Source organism: Caloenas nicobarica, chromosome Z (genome assembly GCF_036013445.1).
Source record: "Caloenas nicobarica isolate bCalNic1 chromosome Z, bCalNic1.hap1, whole genome shotgun sequence".
Classification (NCBI taxonomy): Eukaryota; Metazoa; Chordata; class Aves; order Columbiformes; family Columbidae; genus Caloenas; species Caloenas nicobarica.
This window is the reverse complement of record NC_088284.1, coordinates 42,318,360-42,343,057: the sequence shown is the minus strand read 5'-3', so window position 1 is coordinate 42,343,057 and position 24,698 is coordinate 42,318,360. Positions and strand designations below refer to the sequence as shown.

General features: G+C 41.7%; 1 protein-coding gene across 5 annotated transcripts in view; it reads right to left on the bottom strand.

Moving 5' to 3' along the window:
- Window positions 1–225: 225 nt before the first annotated feature.
- The window catches only part of SHB (SH2 domain containing adaptor protein B), a 64,457-nt gene continuing 39,984 nt past the window's right edge, over window positions 226–24,698 (bottom strand). For 2 of the 5 annotated variants that reach the window (XM_065657657.1, XM_065657659.1), the window contains 2 exons: window positions 21,005–21,124; window positions 4,227–7,077 (listed from right to left, as the gene is read on the bottom strand). In XM_065657657.1, the coding sequence (XP_065513729.1) occupies window positions 6,894–7,077; window positions 21,005–21,124 (304 nt within the window). In that variant the 3' untranslated portion in view covers window positions 4,227–6,893. Of the gene's footprint in view, window positions 428–4,226; window positions 7,078–21,004; window positions 21,125–24,698 lie in introns of those variants that run through there. The other 3 variants (XR_010607919.1, XR_010607920.1, XM_065657658.1) reach the window with 3 other exon arrangements.

The window sequence follows — 24,698 nt, the reverse complement described above, 5'->3', positions numbered from 1 at the left end:
ACGTTGTTTAAAGAGTCCTTACTTTCACAGAACTGGTGATACTCAGTTTGGAAACACACAGGCAGCAGAATAGGTAGTTTCAACCAGGGCTTCATCTCTGCATCCATCCTGGCCACGTGAACTCACTATCCAGAATCCGTTTTATTATAATGATTTAATGCAATTATATAACATACATTTGTATTTGGAAATAATTAACAGTAATTCATTATTAAAGAACAGGGAGGTCAGGGCTGGTTGTTGTAGTTTAAGACCAAATTGACAGTGCAGAGACTAAATGGAGTCAGATACCAAAACAGTCCAGTCATGGATATGTGTGAGGTTAACGATGAGTAACATAACTTCCCTGTTCCACAGGACAGATTGTGCGGTCCAGGAAAGAAATCGGCTTGGTCACCGTAGCAGTTCCTGACATGACTTCCTTGTCCTGTATTGGGAGAGAAGTCAACTGGGTCAGTGTAGCAGTTTGGATAGGGCCCAGGGCTATTTCCTGTGCCACTTGTGTTTTCACTTGCTGGAAGGCTTGCTTTTGCTTGGTCCCCACATAAACCATTCTAGACTACACCTCCATTTATAGTGGTTTCACTATCTGACTGTATCTGGGAATCTGCATTTGTCAGAATCCTACCATTCTAAGGGAATGCTTGAGCTTCCTTTTTGTTGCTAGCTTTGGGAAACACCTAATCTTTTCTACCATTTCACTAGATATGTCATCTTCCATCCATTTTACCCCACGCAACTGTATTTCTGTGCTGGACTTCAGATTTCTTGATGGCACATCTTGCTTTCAGCAGGATTTTAATGATAGCTTAACCTTTTTTCAAATATTGTATATTTTTTTTCTCCCCAGAGTATGATGTCATCAATGTACTGCTGGGATACAAGGCTACTGCCCATCTCCAAGGTTTCCTGAATCAGTCCATGGCAAATGGTGAGACTATGCTTTCACTCTTAGGGTAATCGATTCCGGTGCACTGCATTCCTTTGCAGGTGAAGGGAAACTGAATTGTATGCCCTTCTATTAAATAATGTGTTGGCTATGTCAGTGCGGGCATACCATTTTACTGCTTCTGCCTCCACCTCTTACTGCAGCTGGAGCATGTCTCTTGAACTAACCCCTGAAAATTACTCCCCTATTCTTGTGTACCTTTTAACTAAATTGTAGCCAAGCCCAACCTAGGTCAACTGCCACACTGGCCAAAAAAACAAAGCTTATTTCCAAACCTGTGTTGTAGCTAGGTCTCTGTAGTGTTCCATATGCCCCCCAATGCTAAATGCAGTACCTTGCTCCAAGCCCACTTTGACAGGCTCTTACTTGCTGCCACTTCAAACCAACTAGTAGTGATGAAGATAGGGAAGGTGCTGGTGGTAGAAGATGCCTAAGCAAACTCCCACCCTCCATCAGATTGACAGCAGAAAGGCTCTGATAAAATCCCTGCCACCTTATCCTCCCCACTGAGCTTGCAGCAACAGAACACCATCAGTGGGCTCCAATGATACCTTCCGGAGTTCCCGTGAGGAAACTAGAGAGTAATACAGGGGGGAGAGCTCAAGCCACCAGCAGCCTCAGGTGATACAAAGCACCAGATTAGCAGTAGCAGCAACATTCCTGTCCTTATAGGCCAGGTATCCAGGCCATGGGGTAACCCTCTTTTGCCCTTTCTTCTTCCAGCTAAACTAGCCCGATTCCCACTGCCAGTCCTCATACATCATGTGTTCCAACCCTCAGACCATCCTAGTGGCCCTACTCCAGACTTGTTTCAGTTTCTTGAAATCTCTCCTTGTACGTGGAGGCACTCAAACCAGACACCATATGCAGATGCAGCCTCACTAGTGCTCTGTAGAGGAAGTAATCACTTCCACCTGCTGGCTACACTTGCACTACACAGCCCTGACTGCTGTAGGCCTTCATGACTGCCAAGGCAGACTGCTGACTTTTGTTCAGCTCCTTGTTACTCTTCTCCAATGCATCCCAGCATGGGACTGCCTTTATGGAACTCCAGGAGGTTCATGCTGGCCCATTCCTTGTGCCAATCAAGCTCACTCTGTATAGCTCCCTCTGAATTTCCTTCTAGTTTATCAACAGCTAACGGTCATCTCCAAAATATGGATTGCCAGATGGAGCCAGTCCAGGATGCCTGTTCAAGACATAGACATAGGAGAGTCATTGGATTTGCTCCTGAAAAAACTCTTGGTCTACAAGCATTGTACACTTTGACTTTTAGCTGACAGGTAAATGGTCCCTTTCTGGTGGCAAAATGGCTTGACTTAAAACAGGGGAGATGTTGATACCAGTCCCTCAAAATTACTTCCCCAAATGGTATAGCTGGCAGTAGGAACTTTGAGATTTTTCTGTGACTTGATACTGCTGTAGGCTATGTTGCAGTAATTGCAGGGATCCCAGAAATAGAAGTCCATGACAGAAATGCCACATCAGCTTTGTGTATAGGTAGGTATTGAGGGCCCTGTGTGCCATGCAGGACAATACCAGGATCACGGAAGGCTCTGATAGTGTGGCATAGAGTGCAACGTTTGTTTTTCCTATGCTACTGCTGCAGGTATCAACACTTAACTGTTACCTGTATCCAATACAATATCACAGTAATACCAATCTCCAAACCAAGCTTAGAAAGAAAATGGATCCCTTCAAAGCTGCTCTTAAGCTGCTGTATTGTGTCTTGGAAATGTCAGCAGCAATAGATGCAATCCAGGGACCCTGAAAGACACTTGAGAAAGCATGGACAATGTTTGGATTGATCTTATCACTGAACTAACTAGAAGGTCCAGAGCACTGAGGTCAACACAGCAACTCTGAGTTGTGGGTACATGTTTCTCAGAGAAACCTCATGTTTTGAGACAGGCAATAACATGGTACAGAAAATGGTTATCCCTTGCATCCTATAAACAATGTTTTTCAGCAAGACTTGCATTTGCTTAATTTCAGACCAACAAAATTGTTCAGCTGCTGCCATTTCCTTCCTTTTTTCTTCCCTTCTTACTGGGGACTCCAGCAAGAATTAATAAAAGGACGCAATTAGCAGTGTTTTATGTGTGATTGTTGCAGATCATTGAAAAGGTGAAAATTATGAAAAACAGTTGACTGTCCACTGTTAATTTCCTTCTCCCCTTGCTCAGACCAGGAATATAGACAGGCATTTTTCATTTATGTTTTGGTTTTCCCCCTCACCAAGGAGCTAGCATAGCCATGTTTTGTTATCTATCTATTTAGACAAGTGTTAAGACCTTGCTTATTCTGCTCAGGCACCACCATAAGCAGAACCTGAGGACAGCATGACTAACTTACAGCAGCAGAGGACCAATAGAGTACCCCAGAGTGTAGCTTAGCAGTGCAGCAGGGTGAATATGGAATCAGAGCCTGGATTTGCAGCCTCCACCAACATTACCACACAGTGTTTGTGTTACCAATTTGAGCCATGACAGCAAGGGAAGGGGCAAATCCTGAACCTCACTGGGATGGTGAGGAGCAGCACATAAATGTCATCCTCCAAGCCACAACCAGTTTTCCTCAGAGCATAGACTCAGGCCATGTTCTTTGAGAAGCTGGAAATGTGTGTTTTGTACCTTTGTACTTAAGAGAGCCCTGCACTTTGCATCCTGGCTCTAAAGACTTGATTTCAGACTCAGAGAATAAGCTACTATCAAGTTCAGAACCCATGGGGACGACTGTACTTCCACAAACCTTAATGATTTTTCCAAATATGGAAGGAGCCGTGAGATGTAATCTTGGCCACTAAAGCTCTCCTACCCATCATACAGATGTTCACAGCTCAAGGACTTTCACCGCACTGTGAAATACTCATCAAAATAGAAGCCTAATCAACACCTCTTACAAAGTCTGCAAAAAGTGATTAACCAGTGCTATGCTGTAAACAGCAATAAATGGATTCCTTGAGCACCTCAAGCAATTGGACAGCAATGTCATTCACACACTCACCTGTATTGTTTTGGCACAGCCTCTGCAAAAGTGCACATTGACAAAAGCATTACTCAGGGCAGAACTGAGCTGATTTTCCAGACTCCAAACGAGATTGTAGCCTAGTGACTACTTTCACTACACAGTTAAGACACACAAACAAGTTGTTCTGAAAGGCTTCTTCAACTATTAGCTGTTCAAGACAGTCTGAGTACAGGTTGACAATTAGAGGAAGAAAAGGGAGAGGTTTATAATTTTTTTAAAAATATACTTTTAATGTGCTATATAGGCATGATCGTTATGAGATCTTCCACCATATACACAACACTACACAATGCAACACACCACATTTTCACTGTACATTAAGTAGTCTGGGAAGAATATTCCTTCACTGGAAAAATGTAATACAATCACTTAAATAAACAAAGACAACATTACAGTGCAAACAAAATCCTGGTTTTATTTATTCTGCAATTACTTTCTAAAAGTCTTTTTAAAAATTAATCATAAAAACCACCCACAGACAACTAGCATTTTCTGAGATGATCTCCTCTTGCTGAAACAAGAACCCTGATACGATCCTTGAAGCTGTAATAAACTCCATACACATTTGTATGATGCATATCAACCTCATTTTTATGAAGCATAGGATTCCAACCCAAAATCTGCAGACGGCAATAAAGCCACACCTTCGGGCTCCAGCTGACTTTCCAGCAGGCGCATGACAAGAAAGATTCAGTAGAAAAGGCATCCCCATGAGCTAAATACAATATGCTTAAGGAAACCTGGCAAGGCCTTGGTAAATGATGCTTTTGGTTTCTACTGGTAATTGCTGTTAGAGACAGCAGGGGCTCAGTTTTCCATTGCAGAAGAAGAAAAACAGGCAATGGAACAGCAACACTGCCAGATTGCCAAAAATGCACTTCGACACGCAAAAGAAGCCATATGACATATTTCCATCCCAAGAGGCATGATGGAGTTGTCAGAGCCCACGCAAGCAACGACCCAGACAGCAGCAGATGCAATCTGATTCCCAATCTCTGTGAGCTCTGCCACCTTCTCTGGTGAGAAAAGAACTGAGAAGTGCCTGTATGCTCTTGCCAATTGGGTGATGTCAAAAGGAGAATGAAGAGTTCTGCAAAAACTTTAGGGAAATAAGAAGTGCATGTAGGTGAGTACATTAAAAAGGGGATGTTTTGTTTCACTTGGAGAGGAATGTTGTCTCTGTACTCTGTTGTGCCACCCAGTAAGAACCTATTCTAATGCAGCTTCAAATTCTGGATGAGATAAGGACAGTTTGACCCACTGCTGTTGCTGCAGAGTGACACGGGGCTCCTCACATATATGTGATCCACTCCTGTTCAAACTGTGTTGGATGTCATATAATGAACAAGGCAGGCTTAAAAGGAATCAGAACATTAATCACCAATGACATTATAGGGGACATCCTTGAGGTTCTTATCAGATTAGACAATACAATGAATCACTACTTTTACAGGCAGTAAGTGGTTATTCTGTTACAATTTTTCAGCTTTGCAGTCATAAAAGGCATTAGCAGGTAAGAAAGTTGAATTAAACAACACACAATTTCAGAGTCCTGTTGCAGTCTGTAAAATAAACTGCATAGAACCAGTTTGCTACTGCAACAGCTGATGGGTTAACGCACAATATTCTAGACATAGATGGGAGATGGCAGAAAGTGCGGTCTATGAGGCTATTGATCCCCATTTCCAATTTCTGCACAATTATTTTTTTCACTTATCCCATTCAATGAGCACACAGAACATGGCAGAAAATACCTCTCAAGCAGATGGGCACTCAGTTGGCAGGACTAAGGTACAGAGCAGCTTCTGCAGAGCTTCTGGCTGACAATGGCTGAAACACAGGCGGAGGCTTCTTCTCATGGTGAAAATGAACACTGTGCAAAAGGCAGATTTCAAGTGACCATGTTTTAAGAATGCCTTGGTACCCCAGAAAAACGAATTCTGTTCTGTTACATACTGCAGTTCTCATTTACACAGCTGCAAGGGCCACCTTGTGGAAAGCCAGTGTGACATACACTTGTTAGTTTGCAACCTCAGTAGGACAACCATTTGATCCAGATGAATGAGCATGAAGATTTTGCCTACTAAAGCTTTATAAAAGCCTTAGACCACTCTCATACGTAAATACTAACCCACATATTAAAATTACTCATTCTCAATTAAACATTATGGTATAACTGCCCCAAACAGAATTAGCTGCCTGCATCTATGAATGAAACTTGAAAATGAAGACAGTAACCCTTAAGAGATTATTATACCAAAAAGGATAAAAACGTATAACAAACTACTTTTAAATTACATTCCCTGTTCATAAATAATCAACCATGATTTGCTCTCACAAAATAATTTTAAGATTGTGTGCCTGATAGAAGTTCAACATTTCACTACCCTAAGAAACTGTATTAAAATATCCCCAAACCCACCAAACTAAGTGACCAGCACCACAACGACTTGCCTGCTAAGCAGCACCTTCTCAGTTCCACCAAGAACACCCTAGGGTTCTTCACAGTCAGGTTACTCTTTCACATCGAGAAGTTTCCCAGGGTAGCAAGAGAATCAAAGTTGCTGGTGTTTTACATCTGAGAAGAACTTATTGATTCTTCTCACAACATAGATGAAGAACTGTCATTGGGAAGTACTTTCACTCACAGAGAAGCTCCGGAAAGTTTATCTGTTATTCTTGCACTAAAATAAGATTTCTTTCTCTTATGTAGAAGCATAGTTCTAGAGGCATGCTGCAGCATTAAAGTACCATACACACAGTACCATACACAACTTTGCAGAGTGCCCATGTTCCCAAGACTAAAGCCTGCCACTGCCTGTCTCACTCAAGCACTGAACATTCTGGCAATGAATTCTGTGCAGCCCAGCTTACCTCTCACCTCCCATCCACAGGAAGGGGTGAGACTAGGTTATTAGAGGGTCCGCACAGCCACAGGGTAGAGCAGTGATAAGTGTTCTGCTCCTTTGATAGGCAGCTTTTTTGTAGTGTAGTAGTGGATGACTTCAGGAACACTGTCAAAGGGAGGGCTGTTCTGACCCAGGATGTATTTCTCTTTGGTTTTCATCAGCTTCATGTGCATAAAACCTTGACTGCTCCTGCAAGGAAAGCAAAGTGTTAGTTCATGCTTGTGCATAGGGAACAGGGAAGCAGCACCATGACAAGCCGTCCTTCATGATGTAGGGCCACGTAGGAGAACAAAATGCATGCATTTGCTAAGTGACGGGCCAAGACAGTGGCCAGACTCTGACAGACAGTGACTGCTAGCTGCAAACCCCTATGGACAGTCCGATACAAAGGCAGCTTAAGCTAGTATTTTGTTTTCATCACCTGTGCTGTCTGGATCCAGGTGCAAGCCTGACAAGACAATTACCATGGAATTGATCCAGAGGAGTGCCAGAGGACAACCCCTTTCCTGTCCCCCTGCAGTGTTTCCCTGTGAACATCTACTTTTCATTACAGCCCATCATTACTTCTGGACCAAAAGTTATCATTGGTTTTGATCCGTCAGAGGCCTGAGGTTCTCCTCATAGACACATAGGCTGGCAATGAACCTCAGATAAGGCAAGGCCTGTCCTGTGGTGACCTCATGACAGATCACACCTGTCCCAACCTCGCAGCAGCTGCCCAGAATATGGCTACGTGCAGAACCTGGTGCCTTCAGCTGGGAAAACTTCCTCAGATGAGCCCATTCCCAAGATTAATGGCATAAAGAATGTCACCTCCACACCACTGGGCAAAGACTGCTATCCTGCAGCCTTTCTGCAGGCAGAAATCAGTCTGTAACTTCCATACCAGAAGCATTCAATTCCTAGATGACCTGCCTGCACAGTACACTGCCTCTTTGAGGTAAAGGTCATGATTACCCAGGGAAGAGCGGCATGATAACTGCCCTGTTTGCTCCTGCAAAAGCAACCCATCCAACATAATGCCACTCTGGTGGGTAGCATCCATATATGACATAATATAGGAGGTGGTAGAGCTGACCTCATATTCTTCCCAGGGGTGACCCTTCAGTGTCTGCTGTCTTTAGCATGTAATACAGGCTATTTTAAGAGTGTAGAGTTTAGCCATGACAAAACAAGAGCAGAGGACACCTCCTACACTTCAGGAAGTTAAGTGAGGCCCAGAGGGTTTTTGCAGCTTGCTTCATGTGCCACTCCCTAACTTTATGACTCCACACCATTGTTTCTTCCAAGTGTGTCCAGGGACAAATACCATAGTGTTAAAACTGGAGTTGGCCTATGTCAACAAGGAAATTCAGTTTAAGATGACACAGAAAGCTACATCAGGAAAACAAATCATGCCATGTTAAAAGCAGCTTCTCTAAAATCTGCCATTTCTCAGTTAGAAGGTGCAGCATTCCCTCTGGAAGTGCTTGTAGCACAATCAAGCTCATATCTTTCAGATGTGTTCAACAATCCTCTGACAAGACACCCTTTCTGGGGAGCAGAAATCACTGCAGAGACTGTAATTATAGCTCTACACACTTAAAATCTTTCTTTAAATACCAGTTTCTTAGGTGAAAAGATCTCTTTCAAATCATAATTGCTCTCTACATAATTTCCTTTTAAGAAGGGAGGCATCTTTAAATACTGTATTATGATGACAGATGTATTGCTCCCCTCCTTCAGTTTGCTATACATCTGCTTTTCTACAAAATGCCTTAAAATTGTGCAGATAAATTAATGGAATGACAGGTGCACACTAATTCCAGGAGTACAGCAAGAACTGGAGAGAAATCTGCCAACTGTACTTTCATGTGGAAAGGGCAAGCACACATGCCCTTTTTGAAACAGGAGAAACCCACGTATAATGTAAACTAGTTGCTACAAGCCATGTATTCATGGCAGACAGCTGTGCTTCCTTAATAAGGCCCTGTGTACACACCTAGGTTTGGGTAGTACATAGTCATTGAGCTTACAGTATATGAAGCCTATGGCTACCAGAATTCCACAAACAAACAAAAAGCATCTCCTTTATATCACGACAGGTCAGCCTTTTGGGAGGCCACACTGTTCATGAAGCTGAGTAAAAAAAGAATGTAGCCCAGAAGATATGGATAGCAGCCTAATGGGATTTGACCGAGGCAAATAGAAAGCTTCTGCCCTTGGGATTGAATAAACCCAGCTAGCAGTGCAAGCTGGGGCATGACTGGTCAGAAAAGCAATTATGGTGGACAGGGCACAGAACATGATTCAACAGTCTGCCCATGAAGTCCTACTGCACCCTGGGCTGTGTAGTAAAGGTATAGCCAGCTGCTTGAAGGAAGTGACTATTTCCTCTACAGAGAACTGGTGAGGCTGCATCTGTATCTGTAACTGGTGTGAGGGCCCCCCATAAAAAAAGGGAAGCCAACACTGGACTAAGTCTAGAGTGAGGCCACTAAGCATGGTCTGGAGGTGGGAACATATAATGTATGAGGACAGGCTAAGCGAACTGTGTTCAGTCTAGACAAGAAAAGGTGAGATAGAGGGTGTCAGCTTGCAGTCATCCATTGCATAAATGGGAAAGTTACAGAGAAGGTGGAAGTTTCTCAGAGTCAACAAGCACAAGCCACAACAAAGATTGTTCCCACTGGACACGGGAAAATGCTTCTTCCTCAGGAGAGTGGTGTAGAGCTGTGACCAGGCTCAGGCAGGTCAGGAAGTCTCCATCATCACACGTTTTCCAAATTTGCCTGTCCAAAGCACTCGGGAACCTGATGGGTGTGTCCTGCTTGGAGCAGGTGGCTGAACTAGACACCTCCAACAGTCCACTCCCAACTAGATCTTTCTAGGAGTCTATCTTTACCATTTGTATATTTTTCAGAAACCACTAAGTAGAGCCTCTAGTTCAACAAAAAATTTAATTTGAAACATTTGTAAAAATCTACTATTAAAGAAAAAAGATTTTAAAAGAATCAAAGAAACCTGTGAAGTGAAATTTCAGGACTCCTAAGTAAAACTTTCTTCAAATTGAAAATGTGGGGTCTGTGCAATTATTTCACAAGAAAGCACAATAAAATCCACTCCCATCCCAAGCTAGGCACAAAATGCTATATTAAGGGGAAGACCTGCAAAGGGGACAAGTTTTGACACCTGAGAGGTTCAAGAAAGTGAGAAGTCAATCCAATGTGATGGCAAACACCACAAGGTGCAGGCTGCATGGCAGATTGCTTACCACCTGCTGTTTGGATTTGTCCTTTGCCAACCAGCCAGCAGGGATGACATCACCTTGCAACTATCTGTAGAGAAATTTTGTAGTTAATGGGGACAGGACTGTAGACAAGCTATTTTTCTGCACAGAGGTCTATCTTAGTCTGACACAAACATCGAGGAGTCAGCTATCCTGAACTGGGCAGAAGAGTAACTACTGACTCTTGAAAGCAGGGAACATAGTACTTTCCTATGCACTTGTGCATTTTAGAATAAGAAAGTCTTTCTTTTTTAATTTATTTTATTGATGCCACCTGCAAACTGTCAGCTCAGACCTGGGAAAGCAAAATTTGGTTGCATGGAGAAAGGATGAAAACACTTCAGCATAATGGGCTTGCCAGACAAATACAGTGGAAACCATCTCCATAAATAAGCTAAAGCCACAGTCAGCTGACAGCCAGCTCCTTCAAGAGTAAGAAACCAATTCTAGTCTAGTCTTGCCTATTTGCTGCTTCAGCTCATTTTGGACCAGTGTTCTGGCGTGGCAGTCACAGCTCCAAACCATTTGCTTACAAAGAAGGGAATATTTCTGCTGCTGTTTTTAGCCTTTGCTGCAAAGCAGCTGAGGTACAGAATGAACTAATAGTTTCGTGATTATGTTGTTTCACCAAAGCACTGTCTATGGTTCGTAGTGATGTTGCACAAGGCGGCTCCGGCAGCCCCACTTCTTATCAAATGAAGAATCTCGTCAATTTTTCTTCCTTTGCCAAAACATGTGAAGAGCAAGCTTCAGTCACAGAGAACTCCCAGCAGGTAATACGTCTCATTAACGTACGCAATCTTTAATGCAATTTATACCAATGCTGAATTTCACTCATTATCATAACTTTTTTTTTTTTTTAAACCAGGAAGACTATAAAATACTGCTAATGAAATTGACTCTAGTAACAGAAACACCCATTCCTAAAAAGTAAGACATTTAACAATACATTACATAATTTTGCAGTTGCCGGTGCATATTGCTGGCAGCTAGTATGCACCTCTGGTAACTGCTCAATGAATTTTTCCTTAAGAATTTAGGCAACACATACTAAATCGATTCCTTTCATGACAGATTACTTAAAAACACCTGCATACAAACCGGATATGACTAGAGGTAGAAGAGTCACCCTCATCTCTCATGCAATCCACATACAGTTTAAATTTCAAGGACCAAAACTCTATCACTGTTTCCTGAGATTTCTATCTTATTTCACAGCAATGGGATCTCACCTCACACTCTTTCTTTTCATGCAGTTTGCATGACAATTTTTAAGGGGTGTAGACTTGCAATGTTAAAATCAATTAAAAAAGCAAACTGACCTGTGAGGCAGAAGAGTTAAGCTCAATGAATGAAGGACCTCTCCCTGCATTCACTGAATAATGATTTTATCATCATAGTCCTCTGTGGCATTTGGCTCACTTAGCCATTGAAAGCTGACTGCCTAAGACTAACAAACCTGGAGAATTTCTTTGCACATAGCTTTTCCGTTAAAAACAACTGTTAACCAGGATCTTTGTGGAACATCCCTGATGATTCAACTGGCAACTGGCTATATGCAGATGAAAACCTGTGAGGTTATTGTCACTCAGTTACCAGTAATCTTGAGTCATCTTTATTCCCAGCTATCTCCTCTACTTATTCAGTGACATCTCTAATGGCCTTCAGTCAAGCACTAGCCCTCATTTTCTTTTCAAGGAGTATGTTAGAAAACTAGGAGGAAATGGATAACCATCTAACCTAGCATTTTCACTGTGAAAAGCAGTTACTAGCTCCTTTGTATCTTCTCTTCAGCAAATGTGGGGGTTTTTTTCCAGCTTTTAGAGTTAGAGCAGGTCAAAACCTAGAGTTTCCCTTTTGCAGACCTTCCCCTTAACAGCCTTTTGTGACTGGTTTGAAATGGAGGTGGATTTTATTGTTGTTTCTTGTGAAATAATTCCACAAAAATCACATCCCAATCTATTTCCTTCTGTGTATTTCTGTGGGGTTTTTTTCTCCTAAAAAACCAAACCAAACAAACAGCATTACTTTCCTTAAGTAAAACCCAGCTTGAATGGAAATCCTTCAGAAATGGATTTCAGAGGTCATTTTGTGTGAAGGCTGAGGAAGGGCAGAAGCGGCAACTGTGAGCAGTGTGAAATTGACCTTAAAGCTTTGCAATGTCAAGCATGCAAATTTTCTCTTCACAAAGGAGATCTGAGAGGCAAGAACATAAAGTCAATTAACTGATTTTACTGATTGCTAGTGCCTGCAGCTAAGTTATCAACACATTTTTAATGATAAGGCTGAGTTCTAATTTCTAGCCCGGCTACTTTCCTGGATGTCCAGAACTCTTTAAATTGAGCATTATTCCAGGCTTACTGGTGGATGAAAGCAAACATTATGTTTTTAAATACTTTCCTCCTTCACTCCTTTCCTACCTCCTTTTAGTTTCCACTAATTACATTGTGAATCTGTTACCTGCCTTCTTTGTTCCAAGTAGACCAACTGAGCTGCCACTAGTTGCAGCTAGAAATATCAAACCAGATATTTCTCATCTTCTAGAACGAAGAACAAATTAAGTTGGAAGAAAGTCAGCTTAGCACCTTGAAGTCATGCATGTGAATTAAATGCTTCCAGTTGTATAGGATTTGAAACCGTGCACATCTACACTAAAGATCTTCTGTGATGCATGTCCTACCCTATTTGTTCTTGAAGTCTGTCTTACAGACACTCCTTTTCTGGTATTCCTGGACTCATAGAGAATCAGGGCCTACTAGTAACTGGCAAAGGCAGAACGCACCTACACGTTTAACAGCACTACTGCTGCTAGACGAGTGCCTAGGATTACATGGACACTGTTCAGAAAGGAACCTGGAAGTCATACTCCTTCCTCTGCCCCTCCTCCAAACCCTTTTGATCTAAGGTCTGACTTTAGTATCCAAAGAGATTACTGAAATTTCATGAAGAACAACCCTCAGAGTTGAACTGTTTATAAATCAGTTTCTGCTCAGTTTTCTGAGCACAGTTGGAGTCTACATGAACAAACAGAACATATATCTGATAGTGAATAGTCCTGGTTTCAGAATACCAATCAACAGCAATAACTATTAGAACATGCCAGGCCCAAGGTTTTCAAAGAGCAGAACCCAAATGGCAATCGCAAATCACAGAAGTGAACAGTGACAAAAGCCAGTGCTTTGAAGAGCTGTAACACACACATTCTCTAAGAGAAGATGCTGGGACCTGACTTAAGTAATGTGATATTGTTACTATGTGAATTCTGAATGTCACTATGGTTTCTCAAATGTTGCAATAACTATTTCCCAAGTTTTTGTTCAACTGAGGGGAAAGCAGTGACAAAACAGTGCCACTACAGACAATATTCACTCCTTCCTCTCCTTATTGCAACCATTGCCATGAGTTCCCTGCACCAAATTGCTTTCAAACTCTCAAGCACAGATGTTTACACAAACACAATACTTGATATATGGCTAATGGTCACACCTCGTTCAAAATGTTTTGCAACACAACCATAAAACCAAGTGACTTTGAATTACAGGTTTTCCACATATTTTCCTTCAGTTTTCAAAACCTAATGAGGACAGGAAAGGAATTATGAAAAGAGCTCATCAGACTCTTCTTTTTTGATCTTATGCCTGAAGTCTGATACAAGAATGTTCAAGAAGTATTAATTAGATATTAAACCTTGTGTTTGTGGTTTTGTTTTGTTTTCCCAGAAAAATCTTAATGTTAATTCACAATCAGAAAAACTGGCCAAGCCTTCTGAACACTGTTTTTTCTGAAGAAAGTGCTGTTTTGTCAGAACAGATTTTCTGCATTCATTTTGATGAAACGTCCCTTGGACATTGAAAAAAAGCAATAACGGGAGGAAGGGAGGAAGGGAGGAAGGGAGGAAGGGAGGAAGGGAGGAAGGGAGGAAGGGAGGAAGGGAGGAAGGGAGGAAGGGAGGAAGGGAGGAAGGGAGGAAGGGAGGAAGGGAGGAAGGGAGGAAGGGAGGAAGGGAGGAAGGGAGGAAGGGAGGAAGGGAGGAAGGGAGGAAGGGAGGAAGGGAGGAAGGTCCACAAACCAACCAGCCGGACAACTCCCCAAAAAACACATTCTAGCAATGGAGGAAACACATGTTGGTTTGGTTTTCTGTTCTGAAATGCCTTTCCATTTCATAATTTTATTTCATATGGTATGGTGTCATTTTGAACAAAACCTATAATGTTTCTGCCAACTTACAGCAACAAATACATAAATTAAAATCTCAACTGAAAAAGAAAAAAATATTTCCCCCCCAGCCAGGTGAGCGATTACTGTGAAATATCCTTTACTGCAGACATTCACACAGTGACCTGTCTACTGCTCTTCCTGTCTCAGCTCTGCTTTTTCAAGCACAGAATACACGACACTGACATTCTCTGACAGTCACTGTCTTCACAGTACAATAAACATTGCCACATAACCTAAACTTAATATTTTGTTACTGAAGAAAACCATAAACCCATAAACTAGAGTAAGAGATTTTCACTAAAATAAATAAATAAATCTTGCTACTTGTAGCTAAAGAAATAAACTTTAAATCACTATCACTTAATCCCAATTGAAAACAAACAAACAAATCAAAAAACCATAAAAAACACCAGGGTGTCATTCTTCCTTTTTCCCTGAATCAGACACATATGACATTTAACTAAAAAAAATATGCTGGTGAAGGTTGAGATAGGGTTCCACAGAAAGCTAGGGGAATGACATAGCCAGGACAGCTGACCTAAAAGTAGCCGAATAGATACTCAGTACCATATAAAGGGTCATGCTTGGTTTAAAACTGCAGACTGGGGAGGTGAGAAAGGGTAGGGAAAGTTCTCTCTCTCTCTCTCCTGGGGATTAGTGGTGGTGTGGGACACTATTTTGCTCTTCAGGACTGCATAGCTCTTTGCTATCGTGTTTCAAACATGAGCTGCTGTCTGGGATGGGGGGAGGTTTTGGCACAAGCTGCAGGCTGGAGTTCAGGATCACTGCTCAGGGGAATCATTGCTTGGAAGGCATTGGTGTTTTCATGTGGTGAGAGGCTGTATTGTGTTTCACTCACTTTGTACATTCTTTCTCCATCACAGAGGCCATTTTGTCGGGCAGGTAAGACTCGCCCTTGGTGAAGCCATGCTGGCTGTACTGAATCACCTCCCTGTCTTCCATGTGCCCTAGTGTAGCTTCCAGGAGGATCTGTTCCATGATCTTAGCAGGCACAGAAGTGATGCTGACAGGTCGGTAGTTCCCAGGGTCCTCCTTTCTACCCTTTTTAAAAATGGGTGTGGTGTTTCCCTCTTTTCTGTCATGAGGGACCTCACGCGACTGTCATGACTTTTCAAATATCATGGACAGTGGTTTTGCCAATTCCCTCAGGACTCTGGGATGCATCTTGTCAGGTCCCACAGACTTACGTATGTTCAGGTTCCTCAAGTGGTCACTAACCTGATCTTCACTTACAGTGGGAAGGACTTTGCTCCCCGAGTCCCTGCCTTCGGGTCCATCCACTCGAGAGGTGTGGGAGGAGAGCTTGCCAGCGAAGACTGGGGCAAAAAAGTTGTTGAGTACCTCAGCCTTCTCCTCACCCCTTGTTACCAGTTTGATAGTCATGTTCACCAGGGGAGGTACACTTTCTTTGACCTTCCTTTTCTGGCTGACATACCTATAGAAGCTCTTACTGTTATTCACATCCCCTGCGAAGTCCAGCTCCAGCCACACGTTGACCTTCCTGACCACGCCTCTGCCACTGCCACCAGGCAGTGTCCCTGTATTCTTGCCAGGGTACTGTCCCTGCTTTCACTGCCTGTGCATTTCATTTTTGCCCTTTAGTTTGACCAGCAAGTCTCAACTCAGCCATGCCAGACTCTTGCCTTCCTTACCTGATTTCTTATAGCTGGGGACCACAAGCTCTTTTGCTCTATGGAAAACATCCTTAAAGATCTGCTGGGTCTGTTCTGCTCCCTTGTCTCTGGAGGCAGTTTCCCAGGGGGTCCTGTTTACCAACCTACTTGAACAGCCAGAGGAGCTTTAGGTTAGACATCAGGGAAAGGTTCTTCACCCAGAGGGTGGTGGAGCACTGGAACGAACTCCCCAGGTGTGTAATCATGGCCTCAAGCCTGACAGCATTCCAGAAGAGACAGGTCCTTTCCAACTCAGGACATTCTATGATATTTATTTAAGCTAGAAGTTTGCTTTCCTAAAATTCAGAGTCCTGACTTTTTGTCTGACCCACATCCCTCAGGACTGCAAACTCCACCAGTGCCTGACCACTGCATCCCAGGCTGTTTCCAATCTTGATGTCTCCTATTAGCTGACTTGCATTGGTGACCATCAGGTCCGGTATCACATCCCCCCTGGTAGTGCTGTCTATTACCCGGCTTAAGAAGTTACCCTCAATGCACTCCAGAAGTCTCTTGCATTGCCTACAGCTCCCTATGCTACTTTTCCAGCAGATGTTGGGGTGGTTGAAGTCCCCCCAGCAGGAGGAGAATCTGCGAGCACAATGTCTCCTGTAGCTGGAGTAAGAAGGTTTCATCAATAGTCTCCTCTTGATAAGGCAGCCTGTAGTAAACACCAACCACAAGGTTCCCTTTGTTGCCTTAATATCTAATTCTTACCCATAAGCTTTCAACCTGCTTGTGGTTATTCTTCAGAGACAGCTCTTCACAATCCAATCATTTGTTGATGTAGAAGGTAACCCTTTTGCCTTTCCTTCCTCATCTGTTCCTTCTGAACAGCCTGTAGCCATCAACAGCTGCACTCCAGTCATGGAATTCATCCCACCAAGTTTCAGTAACAGCAACTAGGTCATAGCTTTCTAGCAGCATGGTGGCTTCCAACTCCTCCCTGTTTGCTGCCCATACTATGCATTAGCATAGAGGCACTGCAGCTGGGCTGCCAGCCATGTCACATTCTTAGAGAAACACACCTTAATTCCTTTGAGGTATTTCACCAGTGTTCCCTTTTGGCTCCTATTACCTCAGGAGCCCCTCACTTATCTCCATAAACCTTTAAGTGTTCTCCAGAGTATGCAGCACATCTCAGAGCACCAGGCTGAGGACCCTCACTACCATCCAGCCCCTCTAACCTTGGCGTGTCATCCCAGAGCTTTTCACAGGCAAACCTTATGCTATTCCCCTCCTGTTTCAAGTCTAGCTTAAAGCTCTGTCAATGAGACCCACTAGCTTATGAGCAAAGACCCCCTTTCCCCTTTCAGAAAGGTGAATCCCATCTGATGGCAGCAGGCCTGGTGCTGTGTAAGACCATCCCATTATCAAAAAACCTGAAATTTTTGCAGTGACACCCGCCACAGAGCCATGTATCAGTAGACCGGGTCTCTCTGTTCCTTTCAATGTTGATTGTCCTTGGATTATACATTGCAGCTTCATCATCACCCACATGGAAGAGCAATAATGAACAATAGTCTGAGGGCCGTACCAGGCTAGTGAGTTTCCTCATGATGTTCTTAACCTGGGCCCAAGGGAGGCAGCAGACTTCCCTACGAGATGGGTCTGCCTGGTATATTGGACACTCTGTTCCCCTCAGAAGGGAGTCACCTACAACTATAATCCACCTTTTCTTTCTCATTGAAGTGGTCATGATACAGGGTGTAGGCCTTTCTGACCTTGCCAACACCTGTGGATGATAGACCATCATCCTCATCATCCATTGACTGACCTTCCACATCCAGAGCCTCATACCTATTGGACAGAGGCACTTGAGAAGGCAAAGTAGGCAAGGAGGGGGTTTGCCTGCTGCAGCAAGTGTGGACTTGCCTCCGTTCACTCCTTTCTCTTGAGCTACTGCCTTCTGCCTGGTGGGGCAGGAGCTGGGGAGTGGGATGCAGGATCCCCTTGACATTGTTTTTGTTTGGTTGGGTTTTTTGTTGTTTGTTGTGTTGTTTTGTTGGGTTTTTGTTTTGTTTTGTTTTTTTCTGATGGCTGTTCCTGTTTCTGTCTCAGGGAGGGCAGAGCATGATTCCACCAGTCTTAATTTCTCAAAGTCCCTGATGCTCTTTAATCTCTCTACTTCCTCTCATAGCTCTGCCACCAGGCTGAGCAGCTGGTCCACTTAGTCATATCTTATGCAGCTGTTTTCACTACTGCATCCGTTACTAGTTAAAGGCTCTGGCATGCCCTGCATTCACATTTCAACAAAAGATGAGGGAGGCAGGAGGTCTTGCAAGTCAAATATTAATGAAGATGTAAGATTACATGGCGATGAAATGAATGGACTTCTGACTGACCTCAAGGTAAGCATGCACAGGTGCAAAATAACCAAATCAGAGACTGATCAGATGCCTCTAGGCAAGGGAATCAGAACACAAAATAGTACAATGCATTTGGCACTTTGAAAGGCTAGCTTCTCACAGCTAAAAGTAGTCATAAACCAGGCTGATTGTGGGGAAATATTTCAACCAAGGATCATGAGTGAAACCTGAGAACTGTCCAGTAACTCAACTCTTTGTGCTTAAGGAAGATCTCCACAATTACCAAAACTCTTCAAAACCTTACTTTGATTGGAAAACTATCTTCATTAAGGAGAGGGTTAGAAAACAACAATGAATTATAAAATTCAATGTCCTAAATAGGAGCAGAAAGGGAAGAGAGCATTATGGCCATGAGTAAAAATCAGATGTGAACAACAGCATCAAACATAATTTTGTCAGTAGTTTACAGATGGTAATGGTCAGTGAGATGGCAAGTAAATAGAAGCAGGTTTCTAGCAAAGGAAGCACGTTTGCATGATAACTTAGGTGTGGTTAAATTACACGATCGTTTATTCAGCTAAATACTTTTAGAGAAAACACTGATTTCATTCGCAGGATGTCAGGGGAGCTCCTGGAAAGAAAGAAAACTTATCACCCACTAAGGGAGAGGACATGAGTTCTAATTGCAATATCATGAGCTTAAGAGGATTATGTGAGCTTTGGAGGGGTCATAAGAGAACGATCATCATCACAGGGAGATGGTATACAGAATTAATAGACTGCATCAAGAGGCCAGAGTCAGCACTAATTTTGACAAAAGTATGGCAGAAGAGCTGATGAGTAGTGAAAGAATCTTATGCTCTAGAAAACACGGATTGGAGGAGGTCAATCGCTTAGCTACCTTACCATAGAGCAAGTTACGAGGAGACTTAAATACCACCAGGAAACATTTTTGAAGACTTAGGAATACAACATTCAAAGGGACTACAACATGCATTCAGATGTCCATAACTGCAAAATATAAATTTAACTGTCACCTTTTCCTCTTGAAGTTGTGCTTTAGCTGTGCTGATGCAAGAATTAAGTAAAATACTTAAAAAATGAAAGTCGTATTCCAAAACTTAGAAGAATTTAAGACAAAATTTAAACCTACATATATGTGAAGCATGTGCTATTAATGCCTCAACTTTTGAAAATATCTAGAGGATCACTATATCAGAGAATACACAAATCAAACTACAAAAGGGACAAGAGGAGCTGAACAGCATTTATAAAGCAGGTATGTTCCATTTCAAGGCAGAACTCTGTATTACAGAGAGATCCCAACAACAATAGCACAGGAATTGAGATTTTTAAAAATAGTTCTACAAAATATTTTTCTTAAGCCCTAGAATACAATCTTAAAACTAGATTAACAAAAGCACTTCTACTCAGCCCAAAGTGGGGATATAAAACCAACCTGAAATTTGCTGAACTAAACAGAGACTAAACCAGGGTTTCAGAATAAACCAGGGTTGAGTAGGCATGGCCCTTTATTTCTAATGAAGATAGGAAGGTAAAAAGGATCAGATGCTCTCTATGGAAGTGTTATTACCATCAACTATCACACCATCCCAGCAGTAAAATGTGTCTCCAGAACAGACCTAAGAAGAAACCATGTAAAAGCCAAACTGGTAGGAGTAATGCTAGGAAGGAAAAAAAAAAAAAAAAAAATCAAGCAGGCCTGTTTCTCAGACATACTTGGAAGGGCAGGTTCCACACCAGACCCTGTCTTCTTAGAAGGGAAGAAAGGAGACAATTCTCTTTGTACCTGTACAGCTTATACCAAGGTCAAGGGCATTTTTGTTCTCCTGCACTGAAAAATGTGGAAACCTTCCCTCTGCTAAAAATGCAAGTGAGTTTATGTCCCTGCCCATGGCAGAGCAATTGGACTAGATAATCTTTGAAGGTCCCTTCCAAGCCAAAGCATTTATGATTCTGTTCTAAGATATGTTGAAACCAACATCTGTAATGTACCCTGATCATGCTAAGGTAGGTGAGGTAAGTTCAAAGCAGCACTAAGACTGCAACAATGCTCATTTCCTAATTCTGTAGATCTTCCTTGATCTTGGGCTTTTCAGTTTCTAAAATTTTAAGAATACTGTTTAGGTATACTACAGTATACGAAGTATACAAAGCCTTCCTTCCATGTATGAAGCAAAACGAATAAAATCCCCCAAGAATACAGTTGCTTATTCCGCCTGAAGCACAAGCAGCAGGAGCATTTCAAATCAGAAAAAACCAAAATACACACACAAAAAACCCCAAACAAAACAAATTCCCAAACAAACAACGAAAAACCCCACTACGAACAAAACGAAATCCCCAAACCAACAAGTTTATTTAGTTAAATAGGCACAAAATGAAGACCAAAAATCTCTTCACATTCCCAAATTGCACTCTAATTCAGTATATATCATGCAGACTGACAGTCTCAAACTCTGCGTGGCCACCTGAGCTGAACCAGTGCAGGAAACTACATCATTTTCTCTTCTTGTATTGTGGCTTCTAAATAGCTTATAAAAAAAAACCCAGAGAAATTATGGCTTATAAATTAAATTGATTATGTTTTACTGAAAAGTACTTACTTCAGCGAAAGAGAATAGTCATTCTTGCTTGTTTGACTATTTCTTACAAGGTAGCTACACTCTTTACATAAACGTAACAGGTTTTCTGCATCTGTCCGACTGATTGCTCCATGATACCATCTAGGAAAAAGCAGAGAGATTAATACAGTACACACTCCAATTCATACTCCTTTCAATACTTTTTTTCTTTAAGGTATGAATTGTGGTTAATATCACATGGACATTTTAAAGATCTAACATATTACGGATAAAAAGCACATTGCTTGCATTAGCTGAAGTTAACTTTACAACTTGTGGAGGCCTGTAGTTCCTGTCAGCTGATGGAAAAAGATTAGATCAGGAGAGGGTGCAACAGGATTGGTGTACATATTTATGTAAGAAATTCCCACTCAGTGCAACACATCATAATCTTTATCTTGCAAGCAGTAGATCCACAATGTACACATTTACTCCATTGCATCCCTGTGATATATCAATATTTCACTAATATACAAAAGCACAAAGAGAAAACAAAATCACATCTGAAGAATATGAACAGTTAATAGTGGAAAAGATCTGCTAAAATAAATCTTCAAGAAAGGAGAAAAGTTACAAAGTATGAAGATCTGTAACAAAGATACTTGCTCTAAATGCAGCTGTGACAACTCAGAGCACTTTAAGTAGATCTCTGGTGGACCTGTAGAGGAGGCGTGATCAATTCAGGGAAGCAAGGAAATGAGGAAAGGAGAGGTGGGTCCTTCACTAAACTGACCACTGCAAACAAAGAACCTTATTAGCACATGCTGCTCTGTATCAGCAATTAAAATATTGCAGTCCAATGGTGAACGCTTTGAGACTTCCCCCAAGTTTCTTGAGCAATGTAATGTGCCTGGTCCTGCACTGCAACAATCACACCCCTGAGGAACATCTCTTCCTGCAGTTGTCAGATGCACTTTGGAGCACAATGTGACACTACCATGCCTAAGAAGGTTAATTCATAAAATCAGAAGTGTTCTGTGTCTGTTACTACCAGGAACTGTCAATGGCCTTGTGCAAAAAAGTTCTTTCATTTGTTCCAACTGTATTTCTCTGCTGAATTTATTCTGAGGGAGATGTTCCAACTAAAAGGTAAGTTAACAAAGACCAAACAGATCCCTTTGACAGAAGTCATGCTCTTAACTACCTTGTGCTGATGTCAGCTCCATTGTCAAATCTGATTAATGTACTACACAAAAGTTGATGCTCAACTGAAAAATTCGTTGTGTTTCTGGTTACAACCGAAGTCTGCATTAGAGAAAGCTAAAAGAGGGTTGTACTATTGTATATTCAAGACAGACTAGAAAGGAAGACCCTGACAACTCCATCACTTCACAAATATAATTCAGACACAGATGCAAATGTGGCAGTGTTCTCCCTATCTCCCGTTAGATAGTTAAGGCTGGAGGATATTTCTCAACTAACAAGACTAGGTTGTCTTCTGAGTGTAAGGGAAGAATATAACACTTAGTGTAAATCAGAAAATGGATCTGGGAGAGTCTAAAAATTATTCCTGTTAGCTATAAATATTTTTTATTTTCTTTTCTCCCAAAAGCCAAATAAAACCAAAATAAAATACGACCTAGCAAAAAAACAGGGAGATCCCTCTGAATATCAGAATCCAGGGTAAGTATTTCATATATGCTTCAGATCTAGCACTCCCCAGTTGGCAAAGAGGTTCATGGAAAAAGAATGCAAGGCTGTCTCCTTGCAGTAAAAGCTGCTTTTAACACAGTTGGAAGAAAAACAACGAAGTATGAAAACAAGTGCTGGTGGAAGAACTTCTGATTCAGAAGTGATACCCGGAAGCTGTTGTGGCTACAGCTGAGAGCAAACAGCAATATCCAGAAGTGTAATTGCTTGTGAATCATATGCACATGTAAATGGGACACTCAGATTGCTCCTGCTCTGGATAGATAGTGAGATAAGCATAGTGCTATAATCAGCTTGTATTAGGTCTGTTTGTCCTGGGTCTATCTACTTTTTAAATGCCAAAATACAGATATTTGTGCAGAAAGGTCAAAGATTCAAATGTCAACGATGCGATAACAAAATAGTGAAATGACAGCTTGTCAAAGATACCAATGCAAGAGCATGGGACATAAAAACCTGAAGATATGTATGACTTCTAAGATATCCTGGAAAACACAGGCACACAATGCAAACCTGAAAGCAAAATTCAAACATAATCACACACTTTGACCTTTATCAGGACCTCCTCCTAGGATAGAGAGCACCCTGATTGTGGTTTATAGAAAGTTTTTCCTGATGTCCCTTACTTTCTCAATGGCCAGGTTTTGGCCACTATGTGGCCACAGCTCCACTGAAGACAGGACAGCTGCACCAATTATGAAGCATAATCAGTTATTACAGCTCATACAATGCACAACACTAGTCTGTTTCTGAATTGGTCAGAGCAAAATCTTGTAAAGATCTTGTAAATCAAGGCTGGGAGAGATTCACTTTCAATGAGACAATGGAAACAGCAGCACACACTTTCTTCTTTTCACCATTACTGAGGAAATGGAACAAATTTGTTCAGTTCCCCTGGGTCCATGAGTTACTAAGTTCACAGTTACAGATTGCTTGATCACAAGCAACTAAAAGTATTTTCTTGATATATTAACACACATCAGTATTTCTGACTGTTTCTGGGAAACTTCCTAATCTACCTATCCACTTGTCAACTTGCATGTTTCCTTTCCTCTAGATCTTGTACTCCCTTCTATGAAAACAGACTCATTTTTTTTAGAGAAAAATGGAATGGCTTGGCATGTGCTGTAGAGACATCCCATGTTGCTAAAACTTATGCAGTCTGAATAATTATTAATAACTAAGGTACAATAAATTTAAACTCTTCCATTTTCTGACACATTATTTTTAACTGTGCATTTCAGGTTTGATCCTGTTTAATTCAAAAGAATCTCGTGTGATTAATGCTTGAAAAATCAAAGGAAAAAACCCTAGCTCTCCAGTTTTCAGTTATTATCATCATCAATTGCAGTTACATATAACTGCAGTTATACTAAAAGAGAGAACTATACAACAACGTATTTATGAGTCAAAAGTTATTTACAGATGCACAACTTCCTGCAGTATTTTAAATGTATGGGGGGTACGGTGGGCTGGAATTACTGAAATCTGAGGACCAAATTCTACATTCAAATTTATACGCTTATAGTCATTTACCTAACAGTATCAATGAGTGATTTCACAATAGTGGTTGCTACTGCCTCTGTTGGAGATACACCTACATTCTGTCAATGAGCAGATGGTTCAAAGGCTGAGGTTGATTAGATGGAATATGACACCATGTGGATGATATTGTTCTGTTTTAAGTTTTCAAACATTGCACATAAAAATAGGATATCAAAAGAAAAGGAATTTCTGAAACTACCTTCTTGCAGATGCAATTGACAGATGGGATTCTCTCCTACTGAGGATCTGAAATGCAAAAGGATTGCTAATCCACCCAATATTGCTACCATTCAGGAACAAAGTATTCTCATAAAGAGCACACTCACATGTACACTAAATTATGCCCTCCCTCTTCCGTGAAAATAAATTCTGCATATAACTTAGAATGACAGTGTCTGGAGTGGGACTGCCTTCAAGGATTCAAGACACAGCTTCCTCACTTTACTGCATTAATCCATGGGCTTCTCAGTGCTCAAAAATA